This window comes from Lissotriton helveticus, assembly GCF_964261635.1.
Source record: "Lissotriton helveticus chromosome 1_1 unlocalized genomic scaffold, aLisHel1.1 SUPER_1_unloc_24, whole genome shotgun sequence".
In the NCBI taxonomy this organism is placed as follows: domain Eukaryota; kingdom Metazoa; phylum Chordata; class Amphibia; order Caudata; family Salamandridae; genus Lissotriton; species Lissotriton helveticus.
In genome coordinates this window covers 119,315-136,009 of record NW_027611664.1, presented here as the reverse complement: position 1 = coordinate 136,009, position 16,695 = coordinate 119,315, and the positions used below count along the sequence as shown (strand labels likewise).

General features: G+C 47.8%; 1 protein-coding gene across 1 annotated transcript in view; it reads left to right on the top strand.

Annotated features, from left to right (window-relative positions):
- Positions 1–16,207, top strand: part of LOC144805785 (uncharacterized) — a 42,976-nt gene extending 26,769 nt beyond the window's left edge. Inside the window, exon 2 of the mRNA XM_078672270.1 lies at positions 13,313–16,207. Within this exon, the coding sequence (XP_078528396.1) occupies positions 13,718–15,379 (1,662 nt within the window). The 5' untranslated portion in view covers positions 13,313–13,717 and the 3' untranslated portion in view covers positions 15,380–16,207. The remainder of the gene's footprint in view (positions 1–13,312) is intronic.
- The last annotated feature ends 488 nt before the right edge of the window (positions 16,208–16,695 follow it).

Genomic DNA, 16,695 nt, shown 5'->3' with positions numbered 1-16,695 from the left:
TTTCACTCATCCTTTCATCCACACAACCACCTTTCCATCCACCACGCATAGAATCACATACATCCACCTATTCAGCTCCCCGCCCACCTGCCCAGGTATCACATCCCCTACCCAGGCGTCCTTAAACGAGAGAAAAGCTCCAAGTGTCAGACATTTGGTTGTAGAAGTTACTCGTGGGGGAAGGGGCTGAAGCACTTTGAGCCCAATGGGCGTTGCACAGCGTGTGGTTGTGTTTAGTGCACGACCAGCATTTGCCGTTTGCACGTGGCTTGTGTTTTGGGAGGTCAGGCTGTGGATGGGGAGGGGGTGGCCCCCAGCTGTTCCTGGGACTTCAACCGCTGCCGTGGGGAGTTTCAAATCAAAGAACATATTATATAGTGCGCATGCGTGCAAGGACACGCATGCGCACTAAAACGGCAGAACACCGGGGAGCTTAAAAATACCTGTATGAAGCCAAAAGTACATTGTGCGGTTGCGTAGGATAGTGCGCATGCGCACACACGAGGGGGGAGCGCATACAGACGGGGAGCAGGGAACCACGGAAAACCGGCACGTTTGTGAGACAAACGTATGCGTGGCTACTGTCACGTGGATCCCAATAACCGTTTTAGCCTTGTTGTGAAGGACGCGATACTCTAGCCCTTACGCGGTGTGCAAGAGCAGAGACTACTTTGGCATCCATCTTTGTGAGGGATGCGGCCTGTTATTTCGGTGAGAAGACCAACCTTTCAGCGGCCATCTTTTTGTGTGACGCCTGCCTCCCCGGCCGCCATCTTAGCATGGGGAGCGCGGCCGCTCGTCTACCACCCAAGAAGCCATTGTTATGCTGGGCGTGCGACGCTGCGACCGGTTACCGTTAGACAGAAATGAAGGACTTCGACATCATATCCGATAAATGCGCCGGTTATGGGCGCTCCTGGTAACGCACGCACGTGAGTGTGGACTATCTGTGTATCAGGCTTAATGGGGGTATAAATGGGGAAGGGGGTTGATAAAGATAAGAGATGAAAAGTGACTCCCGGTTCTCTTCTCCTGTGACGATCTGCTGTTCTCTTCCGCCCCGCCTACATCTTTAACTCCCTGTTCTCTTCTCCTGTGCTGGTCTGCAGCTCTCATCCACCCACCTCCTTCTTTAACTACCTGTTCTCTTCTCTCGTGCTGATCTGCTGTTCTCTTCCACCCCACCTCCTTCTCTACCTCCCTGTACTCTTCTCCCGTGCTGTTCTGCTGCTCTCTTCCATCCCACCTCCTTCTTTAACTCCCTGTTCTCTTCTGCTGTGCTAATCTACTGCTCTCTTCCACCTCACTTCCTTCTCTAACTCCCTGTTCTCTTCTCTTATCCTGTGCTGATCTGTTGCTCTCTTCCACCAGCCTCCTTCTTTAACTCCCTGTTAACTTCTGCTGATCTGTTGCTCTCTTCCACCCCGCCTCCTTCTTTAACTCCCTGTTAACTTCTGCTGATCTGTTCCTCTCTTCCACCCACCTCCTTCTCTAACTCCCTGTTCACTTCTCTTCTCCAGAGCTGATCTGCTACTCTCTTCAACCCGCCTCCTTCTCTACATCCCTGTTAACTTCTGCTGATCTGCTGCTCTTTTCCACCCCACCTCCTTCTTTAACTCCCTGTTCTCTTATGCTGTGCTAATCTGTTCCTCTCTTCCACCCACCTCCTTCTCTAACTCCCTGTTCACTTCTCTTCTCCAGAGCTGATCTGCTGCTCTCTTCAACCCGCCTCCTTCTCTACCTCCCTGTTCTCTTCTCCCATGCTATTCTGCTGCTTTCTTCCACCCCACCTCCTTCTTTAACTCCCTGTTCTCTTCTCCTTTGCTAATCTGCTGCTCTCTTCCACCCCACCTCCTTCTTCAACTCCCTGTTCTCTTCTCATGTGCTGATCTGCTGCTCTCATCCACCCACCTCCTTCTTTAACTACCTGTTCTCTTCTCTCTTGCTGATCTGCTGTTCTCTTCCACCCCACCTCCTTCTCCACCTCCCTGGTCTCTTCTCCCGTGCTGATCTGCTGTTCCTTTCCACCGCCTCCTTCTCTAACTCCCTGTTTTCTTCTCCCGTGTTGATCTGCTGCTCTCTTTCACCCACCTCTTTCTCTAACTCCCTGTTCTCTTCTCCTGTGCTGATCTGCTGCTCTCTTCCACCCGCCTCCTTCTTTAACTCCCTGTTCTCTTCTGCTGTGCTGATCTGCTGCTCTCTTCCACATGCATCCTTCTCTAACCGCGCACACACATACATACAACCACGCGCGCGCACACACATACATACAACCACGCGCGCGCACATACATACAACTACACACACACACACAACCGCACGAACACACACAACCACACCACACACACAATCGCACACACAACCACACACAACCACACACACAACCACACACACAACCACACATACAACCACACACACATACAACTACACACACATTCAACCACACGCACAACCACACACACAACACACACACACACAACCACACACATCTTTCAATCGCCCTCACTCTATCTATCGCCCTAACTCTATCTATCTGTCGCCCTCACTCTATCTATCTGTCGCACTCACTCTGTCTGTCGCCCTCACTCTATCTGTCGCCCTCACTCTATCTATCTATCGCCCTCACTCTATCTATCTGTCGCCCTCACTCTATCTATCGCCCTCACTCTATCTATCGATGGCCCTCACTCTCTATCTATCAATCTATCTATCTATCTGCATCACTCTATCTATCTATCTGTCTATCTATCGCCCTCACTCTATCTATCACCCTCATTCTATCTATCTATCGCCCTCACTCTATCTATCGGTCATATCGCCCTCACTCTATCTATCTATCTATCTATCGCCCTCACTCTATCTATCTATCTATCTATCTATCTATCTATCACACTCATTCTATCTATCTATCTATGTGCCTCACTCTATCTATCTATCTGTCTATCTATCGCCCTCACTCTATCTATCACCCTCATTCTATCTATCTATTGCCCTCACTCTATCTATCGGTCATATCGCCCTCACTCTATCTATCTATCTATCGCCCTCACTCTATCTATCTATCTATCTATCGCACTCATTCTATCTATCTATCTATGTGCCTCACTCTATCTATCTATCTGTCTATCTATCGCCCTCACTCTATCTATCACCCTCATTCTATCTATCTATCGCCCTCACTCTGTCTATCGGTCATATCGCCCTCACTCTATCTATCTATCTATCGCCCTCACTCTATCTATCTATCTATCTATCGCACTCATTCTATCTATCTATGTGCCTCACTCTATCTATCTATCTATCTGTCTCTCTGTCTATCTATCGCCCTCACTCTATCTATCACCCTCATTCTATCTATCTATCGCCCTCACTCTATCTATCGGTCATATCGCCCTCACTCTATCTATCTATCGCCCTCACTCTATCTATCGGTCATATCGCCCTCACTCTATCTATCTATCTATCGCCCTCACTCTATCTATCTATCTGTCTATCTATCGCCCTCACTCTATCTATCACCCTCATTCTATCTATCTATCGCCCTCACTCTATCTATCGGTCATATCGCCCTCACTCTATCTATCTATCTATCGCCCTCACTCTGTCTATCGGTCATATCGCCCTCACTCTATCTATCGCCCTCATTCTATCTATCTATCTATGTGCCTCACTCTATCTATCACCCTCATTCTATCTATCTATCGCCCTCATTCTATCTATCTATCTATGTGCCTCACTCTATCTATCTATCTGTCTATCTATCGCCCTCACTCTATCTATCACCCTCATTCTATCTATCTATCGCCCTCACTCTATCTATCGGTCATATCGCCCTCACTCTATCTATCTATCTATCGCCCTCACTCTATCTATCTATCTATCGCCCTCATTCTATCTATCTATCTATCTATCGCACTCATTCTATCTATCTATGTGCCTCACTCTATCTATCTATCTGTCTATCTATCGCCCTCACTCTATCTATCACCCTCATTCTATCTATCTATCGCCCTCACTCTGTCTATCGGTCATATCGCCCTCACTCTATCTATCTATCTATCTCCCTCACTCTATCTATCTATCTATCGCCCTCATTCTATCTATCTATCTATCTATCTATCTATCTATCTATCTATCTATCTATCTATCTATCTATCTATCTATCTATCTATCTATCTATCTATCTATCTATCTATCTATCTATCTATCGCCCTCACTCAGATAGATAGATAGATAGAGTGAGGGCGATAGATAGATAGATAGATAATCGCCTTCACTCTATCGCCCTCACTCTATCTATCTATCTATCTCTCTATCGCCCTCACTCTATCTATCTCATTCTGTACTCCACCACCTGGTCTTCTAAAAGTACAGCCCTGCCACCTTACATGCCTTCTCCAAAGGTGCCGGGATACAGGAATCCTGCAATGATCTATCATCTACAATGTTGCCTTCAGAGGTTTCTGGGAGAGGGGATCTTTTAAGTGGATGCAATGTGTTTTTATACCTGACCCACTCCACAGTGTTAGAAATGAGGCCAACTTAAATGCAGGGGTGCAGTTTGTCAGCTGGTCGCCATGCCTGCTTCCAGGAGGCAGGTGATAGCTGCTGAGTCCGCCAGTGGTGCCAGTCAGCAGTTATTATGGACTGCATGGCCATGCGATGGGGGTTTCAGGCCAGTGGTGGATTGGATATTTGTATAGCCGTGCTGTCCCTGTGGTCCTGTCTTTTGCTGTGCTCTGCCTGTTTAGCAGAACACAGCACCACTGTTTGTAGATGGACATTTCCGAGAGTTTTCATTTCTATTACCTACTAACATAGCACCTATATTAGTAGACTGCAAGTACAACCCCCAGAGTTTAGCTGTGCTATTGAATGGTCAAAGATCCTCTGTTCAATGGTACTCATTTTATCGACCCTAGAAGGATGAAAAGCTATGTAAACTCATGCGGAATGAAACAAGTGAACATGTGAGTATAGGAGAGCAAACACAGATCCTTGGAGTAGGCACATTAGCTCCTTTGGCCATGGTACTCATTTTATCGACCTTAGAAGGATGAAAAGCTATGTAAACTCATGTGGAATGAAACAAGTGAACATGTGAGTATAGGAGAGCAAACACAGATCCTTGGAGTAGGCACATTAGCTCCTTGGGCCACCAGTGTGATATATAACTGTTACCATACCTCATGTCCCAGTAAGATAACGGTGTTCGGACAGTGTAGTGACACACAGTAGAGTGTTTTAGTGATACTGCCTGTCTTCAGAGCAGCCTGTGACCGAAAAGGGGGCTCTCTGTAAGCTCACTGACTCCTTGCAGTCACTGCAAACCATGCTGAGTGCTCGGGTGGCAGCTATAGAAGCTGTATCAATATTCCATTGCCACCAGTTGACCCGTGATCCTCCGGTCCTAATGGAGCAGAGCCTTTGAAAGTCAGCAGGATTGTATGATATTGACAGAGCTCTCCCTGAGCCCGGTGCAGCTGACCTGCTGTGGCTGCCATTCATAAATACAATGGATGCTTCATTCGTTCTGAGCTGTCTTTAGTTTCCTGTGTCTGAGAGCTGTGCAGCCGCTTTCTGGCTCCTTCTGCTCTGTTTTCAGCTGCAGCCCTTGGCTGGCAGCGATGGGGTTAACGCTGCTCGAGCAGGAGGAGTGTTCGCCGCTGGATCTGAAGAGCGCATGCGTGCAATCACACGCATGCGCACTAAACGGCCAGGAGAGTGGGAGCTTAAAAATATAGGCAGCCAAGACATGGGGTTTCCACGCATGCGCATAATTATGCGCATGCGTGGAAACGCGGGGGGTGTAAAGACAGATGGGGTGGCTCTATCGATAGTACACCGGCACGGACGGGACAAAGGAGCCGCGCCTCCGCACTGTGAGTTATTCCCCATTCCCGCCGGTGCTGCCCCCCCCTCGACTGACGCGGTATCCGCCCTCCGGCGTGTGAGTGCTTTATACGAGTACCAGGGAGGGGGGTTGTAACTGCGGGGCCACTCATCCTCCTCGTTTATTTTTATTTATTTATTTTTTTAATGCGTTTTTCTCTCGCGCGGACTTTACCCGAAGGTTTCAGAGGCTTCACAATACCAACAGAACTGATACAAGAGAACACAATTACACGGGAACAGATTACAAAAGCAGAGCGTTAAGTTACATGAGGTAAAACTGACAATTGTGAGCAAACAAAATACATGAGGTAGCAGACAGTGCACATCCGAGGGGCCGCAGCTCGTCACAGCCGCCAAAGCTACGGATGGCTCATGCGTGACACTCATGGCCTCAGTGTACTTACGAGTGACATTCAGCGCCCAATGAGTGACACTCAGAGTGACACCGTCTCACCAATTAAACTAACCAAGGCGGAGGTGTGAGGCGTCACATCCGATTGAGCGATCACGAGGAGCTTTAAAGCACCTTGAAGCTGCTGCAGAGCCCTCAAGTGAGAGGCCACATCGAGCACAAGGCTGCTTTGTTTCTACAGCTGGGTGAGCTTTGAATGCAGGGAGTTGTATGCATAAAAGAGAAAACTACTATTCCCAGCATGCAATTCGTTTAGAGTTCAAAAGGCTAAATCCAGTTACAGTTCACAAGGGGCCGCTGCTGAGGGCTGGACACTGCAGTCCGTGATGTCATTGAGGTGACTGTGAGCCGCCCTCGAACACTAATGTCCGATCACTCATAACCTCAAGTCTCCACACACAAGCTCCAGTTCCAGTTCACAAGGGGCCGCAGCTGAGGGCTGGACACTGCAGTCCGTGATGTCATTGAGGTGACTCTGTGAGCCGCCTGGTGTCATGTAAGACGACACTGACAGCCGCCCTCTAACACTAATGCCCGATCACTCATAACCTCCAGTCTCCACACACACACGCTCCAGTTACAGTTCACAAGGGGCCGCAGCTGAGGGCTGGATACCGCAGTCCGTGGTGTCATTGAGGTGACCCTGTGAGCCGCCCTCTAAACCCAATGTCCTCTCATTTATAACTTCCAGTCTCCCCCACCACCACACACACAAGCTCCAGCCAGGCCTGCCCAAGATGCTGCTCAGTCTGCAGATTCACACTCCTCCCACTTTGATAATTGTCTTTGTTTTTACTGCATCAGTTCCCAGATATGTCCTCTCGTACTGGCTACTTACCTTGACGGTTGCCTGGCTGTTATTTTTCTGATGTCACCAGTATTTTACTTGATCTGGTCAATACAAAAATTGTAAAAAGCACATAAAGCCAGTATTTTTCCTCCTAATCAGTACATACGTTAAAATCAACAATAAGCAGATAGTAGTATGGTTTGGAGTTAGCAAGTTAATGATAAGTGGCTAATTAGAGTAAAGAAAGACAGAAAGGTCATCATAAAAAGGAATAAACTCTATAACAACTACTTTTTAATAACTTTCCATGGCACGCTCGAGCCTTAAAACTATATAAACAAATGGCAGGCATTTCTTTTGAAATTGCGGCAACCCTACTTAAGAGTGGGGCATGCTGGAGGGGTCAGAGCGCTGGACCGCTGCTTGTTTCCATTAAATGGTGCTGACGTCTGTCATGATGTAGGCAGGGGCAGAGGCTATTTCTCTGTGAATTGGGGCACAGCGTGGGCAGCTACAAGTCGACCAGCCGCAAGTCAGGCATCAGTCCAGTTCTTCACATATTTATTGACCTCAGTCAATGCTGCTGGTTAGCCGCTTTAGGGAGAGGCTGTCTTGGCCCCACAGGAGGGGCGTTACAGCTCTCACAGTGTACCGCAGCCATGAGCAGCCGCTGCTTAACAGTACTGCAACCTACATTCCGGCCTTACGGTGGCCTGATGCGCTATACAAATGACATGGCTTCAACCAGGTAAAGTGCCTACTTCACTCCAACTCCAAGGCATTGCACCAAGCTGTTCTTAAACCCTCCTAAGATTTGACCCGTCGCTTGAGCTTCATTGTCCGGGACCTGCGTAGTTAACAACTCCACACCCTCGAAAGGCTTAATAGCATGAATTGCTCTTAATGTGCTTATAGGAGTCGTGTCTTAACATTTCGAGTAGGCAATTCATTTTTGGAATGTTTAAACTCATACTTCTTTAATCTCCAGACGGGACAGCATTCAGAGCACTCCAGTCGACTCCACTTGAGTCTCCGACCTCACTTCCTTCCAGGTTCTGAGGTCATGCGCCAGCCAGGACGCAACCACTGCATAGGGTAGGCCCTACCTCGGGATAATTGAGCAGTGACTCCGTGACAGACAGCTGTGCGTGGGAATTCCAATGCAACCAGGCTGGCAGGGCTAAAATGTAACATTGTAGCACTCAGCCACTGCAGACAAGCTCATTTACTATTTACTGAGCCTGCCGGGGAGCAGCAGAGCAAGCGCACAGAGGTGTCACGGACGCCAGCGTGCAAGCAGCCTGGTGTGGCCAGTTTCAGCGCTGGCACAGAGTGTTGAGTCAGTGGAATTAAAATGCATAACAATGCATTTCAGTGCGGTGATGCGGAACACCACACTGACATGCGTTAGAGTCTCGCCTGATACTTGGCAGGTCTGCACATTGTACCACCCGTGACTGAGGCCCTGGAAGACACTGAATCATCATTCAGTGAGCCTAGCCTGAAGACCTGGAGTATATTAACACAACCCAGCGTGGGCTTTACCTGAGGAGTCAGGGTGCATTACACCACCCAGCGTGGGCTTTACCTGAGGAGTCGGGGTGCATTACACCACCCAGCGTGCGCTTTACCCGAGGAGTCAGGGTGCATTACACCACCCAGCGTGGGCTTTACCTGAGGAGTCGGGGTGCATTACACCACCCAGCGTGGGCTTTACCTGAGGAGTCGGGGTGCATTACACCACCCAGCATGGGCTTTACCCGAGGAGTCGGGGTGCATTACACCACCCGCGTGGGTTTTACCTGAGGAGTCAGGGTGCATTACACCACCCACCCTGGGCTTTACCCGAGGAGTCGGGGTGCATTACACCACCCAGCGTAGGCTTTACACGAGGAGTCGGGGTGCATTACACCAATCAGCGTGGGCTTTACCCGAGGAGTCGGTGTGGATTATACCACCCAGCGTGGGCTCTACCCAGAGGAATTGGGGTGGATTATACCACCCAGCATGGGCTTTACCTGAGGAGTCTGGTGCATTACACCACCCAGCGTGGGTTTTACCTGAGGAGTCTTGGTGCATTACACCACCTAGCATGGGTTTTACCTGAGGAGTCGGGGTGGATTATACCACCCGTGTGGGTTTTACCTGAGGAGTCGGGGTGGATTATACCACCCGTGTGGGTTTTACCTGAGGAGTCGGGGTGCATTATACCCCCCCGCATGGGTTTTACCTGAGGAGTCGGGGTGGATTATACCACCCGCGTGGGTTTTACCTGAGGAGTCGGGGTGCATTACACCACCCAGCGTGGGTTTTACCTGAGGAGTCAGGGTGCATTATACCACCTCGTATGGGCTTTTCCTGAGGAGTCGTGTTGCATTATACCACCCCGCATAGGCTTTTCCTGAGGAGTCAGGGTGGATAATACCACCCAGTGTGGGCTTTACCCGAGGAGTCAAGGGGGGATTATACCACCCAGCATGGAATTTACCTGAGGAGTTGGGGTGCATTACACCACCCAGTGTGGGTTTTACCTGAGGAGTCGGGATGGATTATACCTAGGCCTGGGCGTAGTTGGCGTAGTTTGCGTAGCAGCACTACATGTAGCTTCACATGGTATACTTTGAACTTCACGTAGTACACATAGTCTGCGTAGCGTAGCTGATGACACTGTGTACTTGTCTGCATTGCAAATGGCATCCTGCACAGTGCCTTTTATGATAAAACAAGAATCTCTAGCTTTGTATGCTAAAGTGCATATAGTACTTTCACAAAAGGGAAACTGAAAAATTAGCAAGCAGTGAGAGAGGTGATGATTTTGGGATCCTCCCTAACCTAGGGAGTACCTAACAGATGCCTTGAAAACAAAAAAGCACATCTTATTGAACGATTTGGTCGTGGTCCCATCCTCTTAGGACCACCCCAAGTACAGTTATTTAGCAAAAAAACATTCCCAACCACAGGCCCTGCAAAGCATTATGGGATGAGATTAGCAGTGGGCAGTGAATATTATATAGTATCCAATATCAAAATAATTTCACAAAGAGCTGCAGTTCAACTGGTGGTTACTAGATGTCCCTCACGAGGCAAATGCTTGATGAAAGGGTTTCAATGGTTTTGCATTTGGCTCGTGACTGACATCTAGTAACGACTAGTGGAACTGCAGCTTAATGTAAGAATAATTTCAATGCTTTGCATTTGACTCGTGAGGGACATCTAGTAACGACTAGGTGAACTGCATCTCTTTATAGAATTATTTTGATATTGGATGCTATAATATTCACTTCCCACTGCTAATCTCGTCCCATAATGCTTTGCAGGGCCTTTGGTTGGGATTGTTTTTTGACAATAACTACGCTTGGGGTGGTCCTAAGAGGATTGGATCACCACTGAAGTTCAACAAAATGTGCTTTTTGTTTATGCTCTTTGAGTTCAAGGCATCCGCTTGGTCCTCCCCCTAGGTTGGGGGGGGGGGCAAAATTAATCCGCTCTGTCATTGCCTAATGTTTTCATTGTTAAAGTTCACTTTTGTGAATAGGTTATATGTTTTTAAGCATGTAAAATAGCTTTTTCAAAGCATCTGAGGATGTTGTTGATTTAGTTGCTACGCTTCGTGATTAAACACCTTTTTTGTACTGTACTACATGCAATTTGTGAAGTGCGAATTAGCACAATCTTTGCATGCTCCGTTAGAGTAGCTTAGTATTATGCCCAGTGTTAATTATACCACCCCGCGTGGGTTTTACTTGAGGAGTCGGGTGCATTATACCACCCCGCATGGGTTTTACTTGAGTAGTCGGGGTGCATTATACCACTCCGCATGGGCTTTACCTGAGGAGTCAGGGTGCATTACATCACCCTGCGTGGGTTTTACCTGAGGAGTCGGGGTGCAATATACCACCCCGCATGGGCTTTACCTGAGGAGTCGGGGTGCACGGCACCACCCAGCGTGGGTTTTACCTGAGGAGTCGGGGTGCATTATACCACCCCGCATGGGTTTTACTTGAGGAGTCGGGTGCATAATACCACCCCGCATGGGCTTTACCTGAGGAGTCAGGGTGCATTACATCACCCTGCGTGGGTTTTACTTGAGGAGTCGGGGTGCATTATACCACCCCGCATGGGCTTTACCTGAGGAGTCATGGTGCATTACATCACCCTGCGTGGGTTTTACCTGAGGAGTCGGGGTGCATTATACCACCCCGCGTGGGTTTTACTTGAGGAGTCGGGGTGCATTATACCACCCTGCATGGGTTTTACTTGAGGAGTCGGGGTGCATTATACCACCCCGCATGGGCTTTACCTGAGGAGTCAGGGTGCATTACATCACCCTGCGTGGGTTTTACTTGAGGAGTCGGGGTGCATTATACCACCCCGCATGGGCTTTACCTGAGGAGTCAGGGTGCATTACATCACCCTGCGTGGGTTTTACCTGAGGAGTCGGGGTGCATTATACCACCCCGCATGGGCTTTACCTGAGGAGTCGGGTGCATTACACCACCCTGCGTGGGTTTTACCTGAGGAGTCAGGGTGCATTACACCACCCCGCGTGGTCTTTACCAGTGGTGTTGGGGCACATTATACCACCCAGCATGAGCTTTACCCAAGGAGTCGGGCTGCATTGCACCGCCCAGCATGGGCTTTACCCGAGGAGTTGGGCTGCACGGCACCACCCAGCGTGGGTTTTACCTGAGGAGTTGGGGTGCATTATACCACCCCGCATGGGTTTTACTTGAGGAGTCAGGTGCATAATACCACCCCGCATGGGCTTTACCTGAGGAGTCAGGGTGCATTACACCACCCAGCGTGGGTTTTCCTGAGGAGTCGGGTGGATTATACCACCCCGCATGGGCTTTACCTGAGGAGTCGGGGTGCATTATACCACCCCACCTGGGCTTTACCTGAGGAGTCGGGGTGCATTATACCACACCGCATGGGCTTTACCTGAGGAGTCGGGGTGCATTATACCACCCCGCATGGGCTTTACCTGAGGAGTCTGGGTGCATTATACCACACCGCATGGGCTTTACCTGAGGAGTCGGGGTGCATTATACCACCCGCATGGGCTTTACCTGAGGAGTCGGGGTGCATTATACCACACCGCATGGGCTTTACCTGAGGAGTCGGGGTGCATTATACCACCCCGCATGGGCTTTACCTGAGGAGTCGGGGTGCATTATACCACCCCGCATGGGCTTTACCTGAGGAGTCGGGGTGCATTATACCACCCCGCATGGGCTTTACCTGAGGAGTCGGGGTGGATTATACCACCCCGCATGGGCTTTACCTGAGGAGTCGGGGTGCATTATACCAACCGCATGGGCTTTACCTGAGGGGTCGGGGTGCATTACACCACCCTGCGTGGGTTTTACCTGAGGAGTCAGGGTGCATTACACCACCCCGCGTGGTCTTTACCAGTGGTGTCGGGGCGCATTATACCACCCAGCTTGGGCTTTACCCGAGGAGTCGGGCTGCATTGCACCACCTAGCATGGGCTTTACCCGAGGAGTTGGGCTGCATGGCACTACCCAGCGTGGGCTTTACCCAATGAGTCGGGGTGCATGGCACCACCCAGCCTGGGATTTACCAGTAGAGTCGGGTTGGATTGCACCACCCAGCGTCGGCTTTACCTGAGGAGTCGGGTTGCATTGCACCACTCAGCATGGGCTTTACCTGAGGAGTCGGGGTGCATTACACCACCCCACATGGGCTTTACCCGAGGAGTCGGGTTGCATTGCACCACCCAGCGTCAGCTTTACCCGAGGAGCCAAGGTACATTATACCACCCAGTGTGGGCTTTAAATCGAAGAACTGTAGTATATTACATCACACGTGTGGGTTATACCTGATGAGTCAGGGCACATTATAATATCCACACAGGGCTAGGGCTGGGGATCCCCATGTTATAAGATACAGGGCATTACTTTGGTGGCAGGAAAGATCAGTTGGCCACATATTTGAGATGTCCGTAATGCAAGTTTGACATGATTGTGATGCTTCACGTGTCAGTAATATTTAATTGTTTGATTACTTTGAACTGTTTGTTTATTTTTAATTATCACTACAAGGAGTAGACGTTTTGCATAAAATATTTTTCTGCCAATTTTCAAGGCTTAAAAGTGGAATGATAATTGAATTATGTGAGAAGTTGTTTTAGCAAAGTGTTTTGCATTAAACCTTAACTAATGGTGAATTGCGAATGTCGTTATACCCAACAGAGCGCAGACCCATGCAAATACAACAAGATGATAAGCAGAGAAGAATTTGAAAAACTGGAACCTTCATATTTCCATGAGAAGAGAGAAAAGCATTTCATTTTCAGAAACAGATGAGTCTAGAAGGAGAAAAAAGATCACAACAAGCCGACAAGTGTGATCCACTGTAAGTGAAAATTTGAGCGAAAGACTGCTCTTTAGTCGCTGGCCTACACAAAATAAACTCACAGACAATCTGGTGGCCAACATCAACCTGTTACTTGGTACTTGTATAATGCGGTTATCAATAACAGACTCTCTTCCATGTATTCGATTATGAAGATTGAGAAGGATACGTCCTGAGATTACAGTGAATTGACAAATAATTGAGTCTCTTGGCCTTTGAGCGTTACCTGTGGATCGAAAAGGATGAAACGACTCTGGTTAGCAGCTCGTATTCGTAGAGGTGAGAGTGGGGTTGTTTGGAACCCCTGTACCTGCAGCAGCATCAGCGCTGTACCTGCCACTGAAGAGTGTTCTGATGCAACCACTCAGTGTGTCAAGATTAAGAAAGACGATCTTCTACCAAACTTTCTAAAGCACCAAGTGGGAACAGTTAAAGCCAATGGTAATGTTGAGACACCAGTCTGTTTACAAGAACATCAGAAGGATAGGCACAGTAACTGGATGAGCTTAGAGGATGAAACTCACAACTCACAGGAGGAATATACTGAACAGAAACCAAAGAAGCCCGGCGGCTCCCCTGAAGTACTCAAAACAGAAGTGCCTTTCTCAGAAAACAATGAAAATACAACTGTGCCATCTCTTGACCCAGAACAATTGGACAAAAGGCAAAACGAGCCAATATCTGCTGCAAACACACAAGATAAATCAACTGAAAGTGGACAGTGTGCCAACACTAGGCCAAAGCTGAAGAAAGCGAGAGATAAAAAGAAGTCCATGGAATATATTTGTGCTAAATATGGGAAAAGTTTTTGCAGACCAACAGAGCTACTCAAATACCAACGGACATATATTGGAGATAATTCAGCAATGTTTAATGAATTGGGGAAATATTTTAAAAGGTTTCCCGCCACAGATCAGAAAATAGAAATAAAAGAGAAATTATCTCCCGCTATTGAAAAAGAAAATATTTTAAATATCCAACCATCATTGCAAATAATTCAGCAGGAACCGACAGTTGAAGAAGAGAAGCCACCCCCAACTAGCAATAATGACACAAATGTCACTAGATGTCCACTCCTCGTCCCACACCAGGACACAAACATCGAACCCACTGAAAGTGATAAAAGCATCAGTGGCTTATCCTCCATCAAGAGACGACCTGAAAAACCCAGCGGGAAACGATACCCATGTACGGAGTGTGAGAAGAGCTTCACTGCCTCATCAACACTAAAGAGGCATCTTGACAAACACATCGGGAAACGATACACATGCACAGATTGCGGGAAATCATATGGCAGAATCTCTAGTTTAAAGATGCACCAAAAGGTACACAAATACCAACGGACATATATTGGAGATAATTCAGCAATGTTTAATGAATTGGGGAAATATTTAAAAAGATTTCCAGCCACAGATCAGAAAATAGAAATAAAAGAGAAATTATCTCACGCTATTGAAAAAGAAAATATTTTAAATATCCCACAATCATTGCAAATACATCAGCAGGAAAAGACAGTTGAAGAAGACAAGCCACCCCCAACTAGCAATAATGACACAAATGTCACTAGATCTCCACTCCTCGACCCACACCAGGACACAAACATCGAACCCACTGAAAGTGAAAAAAGCGTCAGTGGCTTATCCTCCATCCAGAGACGACGTGAAAAACCCAGTGGGAAACGATACCCATGTACAGAGTGTGAGAAGAGTTTTACTGCCTCATCAACACTAAAGAGGCATCTTGACATACACATAGGGAAACAATACGCATGCACAGATTGTGGGAAATCATATGGCAGAATCGATCGTTTAAAGATGCACCAAAAGGTACACACAGTAAATAAGCCACATCCGCGCACTGGGCACGGGACTGATGTCAGCAGTAACTTAAATCTACCTGAATAAAAAATAAATACACCAAAAAGGAGACAATAACTCCAGTGAGAAACTCGGCACAAGTAGTGACTGTAGAAAGAGATCTAATGACTCCTCATCCATGCATGCGCATGAAAGAATACATCCAGGGGGATAAAAAGAAGCAGATAAAAGTCCTGAGGGTGGGTAGAAATTTCCCAGGGTAAAAACGTTATTCATTCACCAGCAAATACATATCAGCGAGAATCAATCTTCATATAGTAAATGTAGGAAGAGTTTAATCTGTCATTAGTTTGAGTCACCACCAGGGGGTGCATGTGTTCATCTTGGACTCACTAACCTTCATGGAACATGAGAACAACATCAGTCTCAAAACGAGTGCACAAATGAAAGAATACTGCAGAAAATGACAGCTCGCACCAGCATCAGGCCCGGACTCGCCGTTGCGGGCACCGGGCAACCCCCCGGTGGGCTGCAAGGGTGGGGCTGTTTTTGGGCCCCTGGGGGGCTGGCCCTGTAACAAAATCGGCTGAAAAGGGGCCCTGGCAAAGAGCTCGGTCGCACTCCCAAACCCCCAGGGGGGCGGCTGAGCACTTAGCCAGGGCCATGTTGGTTCTCAGTCCGGCCCTGACCAGCATGGTCACCAGGACCACTTAACACAACCCTGGTTTGGAAAACAAGGCACTGTGCGAGTTTAGGAGCTCAGATAACTGGACCTAACGCCAAGCAGCATTTCCTGTAGATATAGGTGATGGGCAAGATGCCCAGAAATTGAAAAGTATTATACCTGCTATTTACAGTACTTAAAGTATAAAACTGTGGTGTTGAGCGAAATAAGAAATGAAGTTATTTTCTGTATATATGCTGTACTCAACTTTCTAAAATTATAAAACCACGCTGGGCTGCCAGTCCATTATAGGCCCTATTTTTGGCCTCTCTTTAGCAGTCTGAGAAAAGTTCAGTTGTGACAAAACTACAATCTATGTAGTTAGAGCAGGGCAACAAAGAACGAGTGGGGGGAAAAAGTAGCTAAACATGGGAAAATTGTGGAAGGAGTAAACAAGATATTTGGGGGCATCTGAAAGAGCCTTTTACCAGAAAATGTAGGTGGCCTTAGTAGTGGTAAGTCAGTAATGTTGTGGTATAAATATTTCTTTATGTACTTGCACAAGGGCTGAAGTGAGACCTTCATAGGCTAAGATACCACAAGCTTTCAGGCATAAACAGGTGTCTCATTTGCTGGTTTCATTTTTATTTTAGTGTTACAACTTCTGCCATAGTGAAAAACTTGTGTTGGAATAGGCGCTTTGTGGATGGGTTGAGGCAGGATGTGTGCTTGCAATGGG